Source organism: Dichomitus squalens (assembly GCF_000275845.1).
Source record: "Dichomitus squalens LYAD-421 SS1 unplaced genomic scaffold DICSQscaffold_33, whole genome shotgun sequence".
Classification (NCBI taxonomy): Eukaryota; Fungi; Basidiomycota; class Agaricomycetes; order Polyporales; family Polyporaceae; genus Dichomitus; species Dichomitus squalens.
The window spans coordinates 305,223-318,570 of record NW_006766915.1 but is presented as its reverse complement, the minus strand read 5'-3'; the positions used below and the strand labels follow the sequence as shown (position 1 = coordinate 318,570).

General features: G+C 53.3%; 2 protein-coding genes across 2 annotated transcripts; one reads left to right on the top strand and one right to left on the bottom strand.

Moving 5' to 3' along the window:
• Positions 1-1,193: 1,193 nt before the first annotated feature.
• On the top strand, positions 1,194-3,331 carry DICSQDRAFT_172510 (uncharacterized protein; the record flags this gene model as incomplete). The annotated part of the gene is made up of 7 exons (XM_007368259.1): positions 1,194-1,313; positions 1,376-1,453; positions 1,852-2,127; positions 2,190-2,421; positions 2,474-2,646; positions 2,706-2,894; positions 2,984-3,331. The coding sequence occupies 7 exons, from the start codon at positions 1,194-1,196 to the stop codon at positions 3,329-3,331; spliced, it is 1,416 nt and encodes a 471-aa protein (XP_007368321.1).
• A 3,091-nt stretch (positions 3,332-6,422) lies between these two features.
• On the bottom strand, positions 6,423-9,818 carry DICSQDRAFT_14970 (uncharacterized protein; the record flags this gene model as incomplete). Its single annotated transcript, XM_007368258.1, has 11 exons — positions 6,423-6,790; positions 6,847-6,954; positions 7,008-7,248; positions 7,308-7,535; positions 7,732-7,947; positions 8,012-8,125; positions 8,255-8,349; positions 8,401-8,586; positions 8,653-8,963; positions 9,084-9,170; positions 9,223-9,818. Coding segments are annotated over 11 exons (2,550 nt in total), but the record flags the coding sequence as incomplete, so codon positions are not given.
• Between the last annotated feature and the right edge of the window lie 3,530 nt (positions 9,819-13,348).

Below are 13,348 nucleotides of genomic sequence, written 5' to 3'. Positions count from 1 at the left end.
TATATGTGCAGACCGTGCACGAAGATGAGTTCGTTACTGATGCGGCTGTTGCAATTGGTGGCGGCGGTGGCGTCCGTTGGTGGTGGATTGCGACTGTCGTTACTGCCGGACCCCTCAAGATGGCAAGATATGATCTTTGTCTTGACGTTGTCGATCGTGTCTGAAGACTGGCGCACAAGCTCATGAGCCTACGGGGCGACGTCTCCTGGTTCCATGTTCCAAGTCTCCTCTCCTGAGCTTGACGACAATCTGGCTTCCTCTGGACTTGGGAACCATGACGCGTCTACTCTACTGGCTTTCTCTCAGTCCCCTGAACTGTCAGACAACGTCACTCCCTCTCTGCTGGAGCCTCTGGCCCTCTGGGACCTCACCGGGGATACTAACTCACTGCATAAACAATGTTGTCAGTACCTCCAGCAATCCTACGCCGTACCCGGAATTGCTGAATGGTGGTGCGAGGCCAGCAATTCGGTGTGGATGGACAAGCAATCACCTGAATCCGACATGTTCCCGAAGGGTCGTCTGGGGCGTCCAAGCCGCAGTTGCCAGATCCGAGTGACGTGGGCGATTCACGATAGCAATGATCTCTAGCCGTCAGAAATCCAATGTTGCAATCATCTGCCACATCCGCAATATCGCATTGGTGGGCGTTGATTCACTTGCAACTTGTTGTCCCGACGATCGTAAGATCCGGCAACAACTTCCGTTAAGCGAGTACGAGGCGCCTCATCTAGGCACATCAAGCGCGCGGAAAGGGCGTGCTTCGTGTGCCCATACAGTATTGTTCTCGGGACATGGCTAGAATACTAGTATATATCTACACTTTACATCGTTACAAAGATGCGGAATGAGCAGCACTACAAAGGAGAGCTGTTGGGTGAGGGCGCGATTTTTGGACATTCACCGATGGTCGCACTTACCCGATATGGGTGTGCGCACCGACTGTCATCGCAGTCACTGATGCGCCTCATCGGGCTCCATCTGGAGGTAGGTGGCGGGGCAGAACCATATGACAGTCAGTTCGATCGAGGATAATGTACACTAGTACTGAGATGTCAAGGTTGTGCCTCAGCGCGAGAAACATTAGCTTGAATGATTTCAGGAGGAAAGTTGACGACAGCTCACTGATTATCAAAAAACATATACATATATAGGAGGGAGGCGTTGTTGGGACCATCATCCTCACCGTCACAATGGCGGGGCTCAGGAACTACTCACATACTTTTGGCGAACTGAACGCGATGCCCACATTTTCCCAAGGAGACGGAGATGGCGATGGGGTGATGGGAGGAGGTGTCAGAGGAGGAGGTATGGTGAGTCGGTCTTGTTACACGCTGCAGAGATTCAATGTACTCACCACGCTTGCGATGATCAGGGAGACCCGCTTGGCCTCGGGAATATGTCAGGCTTTGAGCCCAGCTCGTTCATGCTCGGTGAAGCAGCGACCTATAATGTGAGTACGTCTTTTCACCGTTAATGCTGTTTGGGCCTCTGTGCAATGTCCGTCTGTGTCCTCTCCGTCCGCCATCTTTGTGCGCTCATCTAGCTCGCACACCGTCTTGTGCGCCTCGGATGTCTCTTGGGCGTCATCCTCTGCAGCCTCGGAGCCGTCGGACGAATTGCTGCAGCTCATCGCTGACCTCAAAGCCGAGCGCAACGAGCGCAAGGATGTCCGCATGCGCAGCTTGCTCCATTCCCCTCCACCGTATATGAGCATAGATAACTGAGTCGGAGACGTGTCAAATTGTGAGAGTGTTGGGGGCTACATACCAGGCGATGGTGCAATGGCCCTGGTCCAACATCATCTGATGTAGCACCAAGTCATGTTATTAATGTGATTGTCATCCACAGTTCCAGTCGACGTACCCAGGGGCGACAGCGATGCATGCTGCCCAACAACAGCAGGCTATAGTCGCCAGTGCCGTCGAAATTGTCGTTCGCGAGCTGCAGCCGCACTTAGCCCGGATGCGTGGCGAGATATCAGAGAGACTGATGAATGCACTCACGGAGAAAATGGGGAACTTGTTTGATGAGTTCCGCCAAGAGATGTCGAAGGTGGTCGAGGAGGTCCGCTCTGAAAAAAAGGGCGAAGACGACAGCGATGACGAACGCGACCGGCCTCTCACTGTGAGTTAGCTATTCGCTCTCAGCACTGTTGTAGTAAGCACTCACCACCTGATGTTTCATAGCAAATGGTCCACTTTTATACACGTCAGCTCCTCGGGTGTGCGACAAAGACGGAGAAGGGACCTACAGGGCGCCCCTACTACAAACTTCCACCCCCGCTTGCTGACGGCGAGGAACCTCGACTGGCAGCCGATGGCACTCAGCTCTGGAATCCGAACTGGTTTGCTGATGTCGACGTTGGTATAAATGCTGAATTTGTCCACGCTGTCGTGGAGCTTGTCCTCGAAAATGGCCGTGAGTTTCGAAGAGTCATTGGACTGGCTGTGGCACTTACTTTGCTTACCAGCGAAGGTCTTCCACCTGGACACCGATCAAGTGCCTCGTACACGTATTGAGGAATATGCGAAGACTTACTTTCGTACTCTGAGGAGTCAGTACCAGAGACGCGCGACCGCCGAAGGTCAGAAGAAGATCGGAGACAAGAGTTTGAGGGAGAAAGTGAGGCAGCAAAAAAAGCGGGTGAATATCGAGCTTCCTTCGAGTGTAACGATTGAATTTGACTTACTTCGTGTCCATAGAAGGCAGCTAGGATGCGTGCCGCCATTCCGGCGTTCAGGAAGTATTATCACTCAGACAAAACTGAAGGTATCGACGCGCTCGTGCTTACCGAGTGGCAGAGTTCTGAGCATGATGACTTCGGCGCGGCATCTGAGGCTGAGTGGAAGAAATGTCGCGATGACGCCATGGTGGGTCAGAGTGCGGTGGAGGTTCGTCGACTCTGTTGGCGGTCTATGTTCGTCAGTGACAATTTCATGTTCATGAGTCTTGCTGATACTCACCAAGATTGACATACTAGTTGAACCGCATCTATGCGGTGTTGCGCAAGTTTGCTGATGAACTGCACTCCGGGGCTCAAGGTGTTCGATATGGACGCTTTCGTGGTCCAGTGGTCAACTACAACCTTGACGTACCCTACATTAAGAGGGTGAGGGCAGACAAGAAAGGAATGAAGAAAGAGCGCATGCGCCCGACACAGGAGTGCATGAGTGAGTCCTGGGCGAAACATACAGACAACATGCACCTCTTGGAAGGTGCTCCGTTGGCCCCAGAGTCTATGACGATCTTTGGGCTGACGATTCTCGATGACGATCTTCCAAAGGATGATTGTGGTTGGATAGCGGATGTGGAAGATTGGGAAGAATGATATATACTATAATGTAATATCGAAACCTGATACAAAATCTCATACCTGGGCCAGCACGAAGAAAGCTGTCGCAACCAGCAAAGAACTCTGTCAATTGCCTGTCATTGCCGTTGTCCTTTTCATGATCTGTGGGTTGCACACTTACCCTTCTTATGGCGCCGCCATCCAATATTCCCAACTATCGGCGTCCTGGTGACATGGAGAAAGTCATCGTACCTCGGCGCCCGCCTCTTCTTCTTCTGTCGATTCCGGTTTGTACCAGTCAGCACTCATGAGCGCAGCTCTATTCATCCCAGACTGCCATCGCTTGCGACGCCCACCCTCGTTGTTCGTGCTGTGCGCGTAGTACTACTTGGGCGTAACGTGCGGGTACACTGTCTTCCTACCGAGCTGCTCAGCGGTCGTCGAGGTCCCCCTGTGGGCCGTACCATTCAAGAGAGCATGCATATGTGCCCATTGGCAACGGAGCCCGTCAGCAGCGGCGCATGCGTCGCCAATGAGAAGGTTGACAAGCATGATTTGCCGGAACCGTTGGGACCGAGGACGGCGACATGGGAGGAGAGTGAAACTTGAAGGGTGATGTCGTATAGCTGTTGGTTGGCTTGCGTAGAGTACTGGAAGCCGACCTTGCGCATCTTGAGGAGGGACTTCTCGGTCTTGACACCCTCGAGGAGCGGGGGGTCGGGCAGCTTGAACTGGTAGTCCTCCCGGGCATAGGCGTGTAGTACGAACGCGCGCCAGAGACAGCCTTCATGTACGCATCGAGGATACCGCGGTAGCGCTTGAGCTTGAAGCGGATCAGGTGGAGGACGTCGGTGATGACGTTTATCAAGAGGCCAGAGTCGTGCGAAACGATGATCGACGTGCAGGTCGTGAGGCTGGTGAGGTAGTTCTCGAGCCACGCAACATTGAAAACGTCCAAGTGGTTGGTAGGCTCGAAAGGGAGCCAATCGCGGACTTCTGGTGCTCGTCGGAGAAGCCGAGGGATGCGAAGGTCCCGATGATCTCCTCACGAGTCGCTTGGATACACTTGTCCGAGATGATGAAGACGAGAACAGAGGCATTGGCCTCGGAACCGTCGATGCCGTGCTTCACGTAGAAAGTGCGGACTTCGTCGGGGGACGGGAAGTCCTCAACTTGGCTATGGAGAACTTGTTAGTCAGCATCGTGCTCGCCAATGAGGGGCGAAACAACGTACCCATCGGTGATCGCACGCATGAGGGTAGACTTCCCGGTACCGTTGCGACCGCAGAGACCGTAGCGGTGACCACGCTTAACACGGACAGTCGCAGTGTTAAGCAGGATCTTCGCACCGTAGGCAAGCGAGAACTGGCAGTTGCACAGGTCCTCGCCCTCATCCTCATCCTCAGCCTGCGTCTCGTCCTCGACCTCGGCAGAGGCCGACTTGACCGCCCACTTATTGACGATGGTGTTCGGGTCGGGCGAGGTTATGAGGAACACAAGGTAGGGAATGAGGGTCTGCCACTCCGAGACTTCGAATTTCTTAACGTTGACCATGTTCGTGGCGAGCTGAGAAGCGTAGATGGTCGCAACGTCGGCAACGGAGGGGACAGGGTTGGCGCCGGCTTTCTTGTAGAGGTCGATGAGGGAATGAGCGAGGGTCTTCTCCTCCGCCTTCTTGAGAGGGGGGAGGTCAGAGCCGTCGCCAGTGGGGACCTCACCAACCTGACGAAGGGTAGCGATGGCACGAGCGACAACGCTGCGGGCCACAGGGTCACCGATGACACTCTCAATCTTGATGAGGCCGGGGAGATGCTTGGGGATGAAGGGGCGGACGGTCACGGGCGAATCGACGACCTTGGCCGTCTTGTCGATGATGACCGCAACCTTACGCTTGGTGGCGGTGAGCTTCTCGTTGAGACCGCGGGACAAGAGGGGGACCATGAGGGAGAGGGTGGGGGAGTCTACTTCTGAAACGAAGGTGGTGAGAGGCTTCATCGATAAGGGGGCAGGTACGACTTGCTCACCATTTAGAGGAGGACACCTAGGCACGAGGAGCAGCAGTTTCAACTGAGTCTGAGAGGGATGTATATTGTCTCTGAGGAGCAACTCAGAGTCAAGCAGCAGGGGTCGATGGTGATGATATTGATGGAGTGCAAGAAGAACGAGAGGGCACCGAAAGCTATCACCACAGACGCCGAATGCGATCTAGGCGCTTAAGCGCCAAATGTCGTCCATTCAGGGTGTGGCCCAGCACGCATAGATTATTTCACATTGACCACTCTCATGTATGTCTACGAATCTGTGAGCAGCGTTCTCCGCTTAACAGGAGCTAACAAGGACGCAGTTTGGACACGGCGGGGAGAATAAGAACATGCAGGGCTAGGCCTGCGGCACGTCCGTGTGGTGATATCCATAAAAAAACGACCAGGACTGGCGAGACAACAACGAGGATTCCATGGTACATGCGTGGAAGGAGATGAGGAGGTCACAGGCTGCACGACCGACATCGGAGAAACATCTGAGGCGTGTTTGGAAGTTGGCGTACTTGACCGCCGTAGGTGTCGACGCCTGATCGTAGTAGTCGCCCACCGCGCCCGGTTCTCCGAAAGCGTCGACGGCGCCCTCGTACTCGTCCCCGGCAGTCATCGAGTACTGAGAGACGCTGTAGTGGGAGCGGAAATGGATGGAAGGAGCAGCGCAGTCGAACGAGCTCGAGTTCGTGTCGGAGCAAGATCGTCGAGAGACGGGGCCCCTGCAAGTTAGTGAGTATGTGCCATGTGCATCATAAGACTTAAGGAGGATTTGACGTACTTCCTGGAGTGCTAATCACGGCCTGATTGATGCACATGGAGTGAACGTGATACTGGGATAGTTACCCATGTCCTCTTGCCCGCAATGATCGTTGTATGCCGAACGAGTGGGCTCACAATATCTGTCAGTGAGATAAGTGTCTCCGGGCCAGGTTCTCCCACAGAGAGATAATTGTTGGCATCCCAGATCTGGATTCGGAGAGACATGCTGACGGGCATTGGACACAAATATTGATCATTCATCAATGGAACGGAAATAGAGTGACCTACTGAGAAGCCCATGGCGTGTCAGCGATGCTGGTGCTCGACGTGCGGAACCACCGGACTGCAGCTAAATAGACAGCACCCACGCTTGGGTGCTCGAACATGAAGATATCAGTGATTTCACCAGCATGACGACGCTGAGAGGGAGATCCTGAGGTGTTCCACTGCACGAGAGCGAGAGAATTTCGTGGCGAGATTGTGCGACGGGAGGCGTAATATCGGTGACCGTGGATGATAGCGTAGTCGAAAAAAGTGGCGATGTTCGGGACAAGCGTGCTAGTCGGCGATGGCGCCAAGGAGATGAAAGAATGGAATTGTTGAAGGGGATGCCGCGACTGGACGTGCTTCAAGAGTGTGTAGTATAGGTCTTCGGGGAACATCTCCCGAGAGGCACGTCGGCTCAGCTCGCAAATTTTCCCCTCTAGGCATATACCAACATTAACCTATCGTATTTGGTGTGTGAATAGGTATACGTACTGTCAGCGAAGGTGTTGTCGAGATCCTGCACGAGGTTCTGCAAAGTACCGCGATCATCTGCAGCAGCCGCCAACATAGCATCACAGCTTGCCTGGAGACCTGGGTCCGCTGCTTCATCTAGCCCGGACACCAGCTTTGAATATTCAGTACAAAAGATACACAGTTCGTATGAAAGGCTGAGCTTACCAAACGGTGCAGACGGACAGAACGGTGGAATTCTCGAAAAAAGGAGCACTCGAGTTCTCCACCAGCACGTCCGGTCGTTTTGAAGCTCTTGAGAACTTTGTTCAGCCGTTCAAAAACAAACGTCCAGAACTCCCGCAAAGGCCCATAGTCAAGGACAAAGTCCCCTGTGTGCGTTGCATAGTGGTGGTTGGGCCGGATAATAGCTGGCCCGTACAACTGTATACGAGATATGAGGCCACTCCATCATGTTACTGAAATTGAATCCTGGATCTTACCTCCAAGAGTTCCGTGCAATATTCACGAAGCCGCTGGTCCGCAATCATCACATCATCCTCTGACAGCTCATCTGCGAGAAATGTTGTTAGTGCTTCAGCGAGCTTGAGAAAGTTTGGGACGTCTCGCTCATGGATTGACGCCTGCGCACTCCAGGCGTCGTCTCCATCACTTGAGTCATCAGACCAGTTCTCTTCCGCATCTATTTCAATCCCCCCATCATCGTCAGACTCCAATACCATATCCTAATAAGCAAGCCACCGGCATCAGTTCGGCCTTCGTAACAAGACACATACAGCTAACATACTCTATGCTTTTCCGTCGGCTTGGAAACTCGCTGAGTACGCCGTGGGGCCATGAGTGGATCCTGGCCCGACTACAGGCTGTCAATCGCCGATGATGTGAGGTATTCAGAAAAGAGCGTACTATATCTGTCCGAGATGCTGATGAAACTTTGGGTGCTCTCTTCTTGACCCGGCCGGACGTGCGCTTTCGTTTGCTTCCAGCCTTACCTCCTGGGGCAGCGTAGCGAGTAGTCCGCTGGGCCCGACGTTTGGCTGCCACCCCTGTCAGTGCGCTGAGACGCTGCTGCAAGCGAGAGCCATCAGGGTCTGGAGCACAATCTCTCCAGATATCCGGAATCTTTGAAAGTTTCCGAATTATGATGAGTATTCTATAAGTAGTTACTGTGAGATGTGCGCCTCACCACGAGAGGCCCTATGACCGTTGCTAGAATAAGCCACTGGTCTGCTGTGAGCGAACCGCCCGCAGGCTCCCCGATCAGCCTCGGCAGGCGGCCAAGAGTAGCAGGCAGCTCGAGCTATCATCACGCCGTTAGCACCCAGTATATCAATGTGGGGTTCTTACCCAGAGTAGTGTATCACAAATGCGGACCGGTCGGTGACAGCGCGTCATCACGAAGACTATAAAACCCAAGGAATCACCGCACCTTCTCGAGAACGGAGTGCAATTGCCGCAACTCCTTCGTCTTTCTCAAGATCTTCAGCTGGACCCAGATGTGGTAGAAGTGAGTTTTTACGAGCCCTGTAATGCTTGTGAGCGTGGAAACATTGATTGAGAACCATTGACACATACCCAGGAAAAGATTGTGCATGGGATCAACGACGATCATCCGGCACATATCAAAGTATGGCAGGCGTGCGAGTTCTGACCAACGGGTGGCATACTTCCGAGCAAAGTCCTCACGTTCGCCCTTTGAACTGCACTGCTGATACTGAGCCATAAAGCTGCGATGCTCGGCATCTGTGCGTGTCCGGAATGCTGAATCAACGTGATCGAAGTCAATATCCCACGTAGAGAGGTCCATTAACATAAAACCTAGCCTACCATTCGCCTTAAACGCCTCAATAGTTGCCTTGAATGTTTGCGATATCCAGTCTTGAATACAGAAGTACGTGTGCGCGTGCGAACCAAAGCCGCCAAGTTTGTGCGCGGCAGGTTTGTCACACACCACGCCAACCAGGATGACACGTATGCGTCTACCTTTGGGATACTTCGGTGTCGGCACCATGGCGCCGTATTTCCAGAGACGGATGAGCTCATTGACTAAAACTCGCATATACCGCTGTACTTGGTCTGGATCTGCTTCCTTCGGCCCAGGCATAATGCCTGCTAAGAGTAGATAGGCGGTCCGATATCTGGAAACGGCATCAGCGGACTGACAGCAGGATGTACTTCTGGTTCAGGTAGTTCATCCGGAGCGAGTAGATGTGTACCCTCTACGACCACCCATACTTCGAAGCAAGGAATAGACTCACCTGAGATAGAATGGCAAATTGATGATGCTGAACGACATAGGACAAGACGAATGTGATGGTGATATCTTGCTCCGCAAGTACGAGAACCTGGCGCTGTATTAATAGATACCCTGAATGACAACGGCACATATGATCGTACCAATCGACCCCGAGAGTGAGTCCTATGCGAAGCTCATCGTTTGGCCCAGTCTCACCAAGGTCATACCTGAAGAACGACAGTCCATCTGGTCCTAGGAGCTTACGACAAATACGGCCATCAAATATGTCTGCGAGTAATCCCAGGACGCGAGGACGTTTGCGCCAAGCATCCATCGCGTCCTCCACTCCGGGCATGCCAAGAATTGTAGCAAGTTGCTCCACCAAAGATTTGAAGGGAAAGGCTAGCAGTGGTTTCGCCTTCTGGCGTCGTCCCCGCCGTCCTTGCTCCGCCTCGAGAACAGGTCGGAAAAGAGGATGGCGACAAGCACGGCATCGGGTGAGTGGATCGGCAAAGGGAACAGACGTGGGGAATACGTCATGACACTCAGGGCATACAGGCAGAATCTGAAAGGATGGCTCAAGGCGCAGGGTGCTAAAGGCACCGCCAAGCGAGCCCAAGAGTGTGCGGAGAAGATCTTTTTGCCCCACTGCCATTAGGATATACCCAATCACAGTGAGCACAGTATCGCAATACCGGAATGGGAGGTGACCGGAGAGGTGGAGCCAGGAAACAAGCATAGAAGCCAGAAATACTGCGGGATGCCAGTGGCGAGCAAAAGAAAGTGGCTCGCCCTGGTCGAATTGTGGAGGGACGAAATACTCATCCACGTCGACCGCATCTTCCGCATCCAAGGGTACAGAGGCGGGAATGCTTGTGGGAGCGGGACCCGGCAGGGGAGGAGTAGGCGGCTCACCGCTTGTACCAGTGTCGACCCCAACTATCTCAGCCATGTCGATGTCTTCCCAGTCCGAATTATCGCATTCGGCATCCTGATCTTCATCAACATTTGCACTATCCTCAGCAAGGGGGAAACCAATGTTCTCTTCGTTGCTGTTAGAGTATGCAAACTCCGAAGGCAGCATGGCGGAGAGAGGATGGAGGGCTGGCGGATCGGGAGGAGGGGAGGCAGCAGATTCTGGCCTTGTAAGCAGTGCACTGACCGAACCCTAATTCCATGTAAGCCCACAGTGGGATCTAGAGACAGTTGTACTGTTATAACTCACCAGGTTGAACACCATCGGAACAAAGGGAAAGAACCCCCTGCGTTCCGGTTCGTGATATCCCTCAGATGCGTCTCCTCGGGTGTCCTTGTGAGCCATAGTTTCTATATTCTCCGTTGGGAGATCCAATGCGACCTGTGAAGCTTGAGTAGTGTTTTCATGGGCTTCATTTCGGCGCGCTGATTGAGTTTCCACAAGGCTCTTCGCACGAAGGTCCTGTGCTTCGTGATCTAGTCGGGTTGTGCGGGGAACGAGCCGTATTCCCTTGCATTTGGAACAGCTGCAGACCTCGAGCTTTGCCTGAGACAGGAGAGCACATCAGCGATCCTGCAGACCGGATCTAAGAAGCTTACACCAGACAGGACGAATTTTTTTCTTACCATCGGGCAAGACTACCTCCACCTGCCAAGTCGGTTCAAGAATTTCGGGTATGCACCAAAGAAAGATTGTGTAGACCAGATATATGAGGTATATGAGAGTCGGTGGGCGGAACACCAGTACAAAAAAATCGCGGTGAAGGTGAGCGCCACACACATGGGCGCTTGGTGTCCCATTGACCCCACCAGTGCGAGCGATCTCCCGATTAATGAAGCTACAATAAGCAAAGCCACCTGCATTTGTGCAATCGACAGGTGTCGTACTCTTTTCATACCAAGGTACAAGTGTGGCAGGACAGGCCGTGAGGCACAACACAGCAGTCTCATAGCCGAGGGAATGCCAGATGAAAGCGACGACGAAAGGCATTTCCGATACATGAGGGACAGAGAGTAACTAGATATTATGAACACGGAGGGGTAGGATGTACAGTGATGGAGACCTGTACACCGTGAGATGTGCGCATTGTGGTAGATGATAGGTGCAGAGCGGCAGATCGAAACGTACGCACGGCTGCGGAAGAAGCCAAGATGACTACCGGATCCTGCAGTATAAGGATAACAAGTCCGCCTGTCCAGCAGTAAGCTGCATTGGCCATTAGCGAGATCAAAGTGACTGACTGGCGATGCTGGTACGAGAATGATATGGGAGGACGAACGCGAACCGGACAAGGTTATATCTGCATCGTAAGGCGGATACACAATGATGATAAGCATTGAGAGTATGCCAGCGACCTATCCAACTCACCAAATGAGAGGACCATAGTCTAGTCGACTCTCCTGCCAAGCGTGACAGTTCTCCTGCGTCCGGAAGGCGTGCAGCATGGAACAATGGCAGTGTCTTGTTGCACGCATCCACCACGATTGTCTCGCTTTGGACCCATGGCGAGGTACAGGACACGGTGCGCATTGTCCAGAGAGGGAAGCGACCATATCGGGCCTCGGGTACTTTCAGATGCCTACCACGCCAGCGTTGAGATCAGCAAAATGTGATATTCACCTGGTACCACCATCCACATGTTTGAAGGACTACAGAGGAAAAATGGAGTGTTCCTGTTGCGCCAATAGCTGATACAAGTCCTCTGCCTCACGCAACGCCTCTATGTTGACCCAGTCGCCCCCCACCTTCTCCGCAACAAGCTCAACATTGCGCAACGTCGGTCGGGGCTGAGGCTTGCGACGAGGCATGTTGATGCCTTGTGTTGCAATTCGATGAATTTTCTGATGGCTGTAAGATGGTGGAAAGCACACAGTAGTAGCGATGCGCTCACCAAGAAGGAATCCAAAAACTTGACGATAGCCAAGCGCCGTAGGCCGACAACAGGCCCGCTTGACCGCAAAGGACCCGTCCAGCGCCAGGCGGTATCGCGGAGCCATTCACCAGAGCAGCAGAGCTGCAGGGGTGCATCCCTTCGAGCGAGGATCCTTGAAGCCCAGATGGGGGCTCCGGGTGCAGTCACATCATTGCCGTCGAAACGGTCCATATGGATGATGAGCGGTTGCGCGGGCACCAGGGGCAGAATAGCCATGAAGAGCTGATGAGTTGTGGGGTCTTGAAATATTCCTTCGACGGGATGCTACATTAGAGTCAGGGTTCACAGCATCGCGAGCTCATGTATGGAAGCGGACATACCGATTTAGTCTCAACGAAGAGACTCACCACCATGCGTAATCCAAATGGGCCTCCTGAGGTTGCTTCGGGGCAGTCCAACAGATGTTGAATGAAACTATCTGAGGGGTTGGCGGGTTGGCGGGGTTGCCTGAATCGCCGAGCAGTAAGGTCGGAGGGACGAGCAGGAGCCCGAGAAGCTTGGGATTGGACCTTGGGCATAGCAACGTAGGCAGACAGTGCGAATCCTGCACAATTGAGGGGGAGACATCATATACTTAGCTAGTTCGAGCCCAAAGAGACAGAGTAACTAGAGAACCCTAAGCAAACGAGTGCAACACAAGATTGCGAAGGGTGGCAGGTAAGGAGATTTCGAGTCGCTCGCCTGGCCAGATTCAGCAAGACGCCGTGTTTCCGGACCCCGGAAACCTGGTGTGGCTGCATGCGTGCCATATGCGCAATGTCTTGTCGTATGTCCAGCAAAGTCCTAGAAATCTGAACTCGCTCTGGGGTACGCAAATCTCGCATTTCTTGATCAGGAAACAATATCTATTTTGGCCAATACTGAGCAATGCAAGCAAGTTTCTGTCTACAGGGGTCCGCAAGCCTCTGGAGACTTTGGCAGAAACGCAGTGACTGGTCGACACTGGTCTCTGCTTCTGAGGAACTGCCGCCTCCCAGATGTCTCAGCTACGTCTACTGCATCCTGCCGAATGTCTTCAAGCTCTCCCCCATCTTGGGCGCTGAATGACCACTTACTGATGAGCTTGCGATCGTCAACATGCACCTTGGATCATTGACCATGTGACACTCTCCGCAAGCCTGCAAGCCCTCACTTGTCCCGGCATGTGGGCGACTTGGGTTGAAGTTCAACATGTATATTGGGCTCAACGCGGTTTGGGTTTCTCTCTGCACGTCGATTTCAAGGAGATGCATATGGAGATTCCTCACAAGGAACCCCGCGGCCAGCAGGGAGGGCCCTCTACAAGCCGCGCGCTAGCTTTCAACCGCACGCTAGCTTTCAACCGCAACAGGCCACGCATCCCTCTAGATCTGTTTCGTAAGTCTATATAGCGAACATA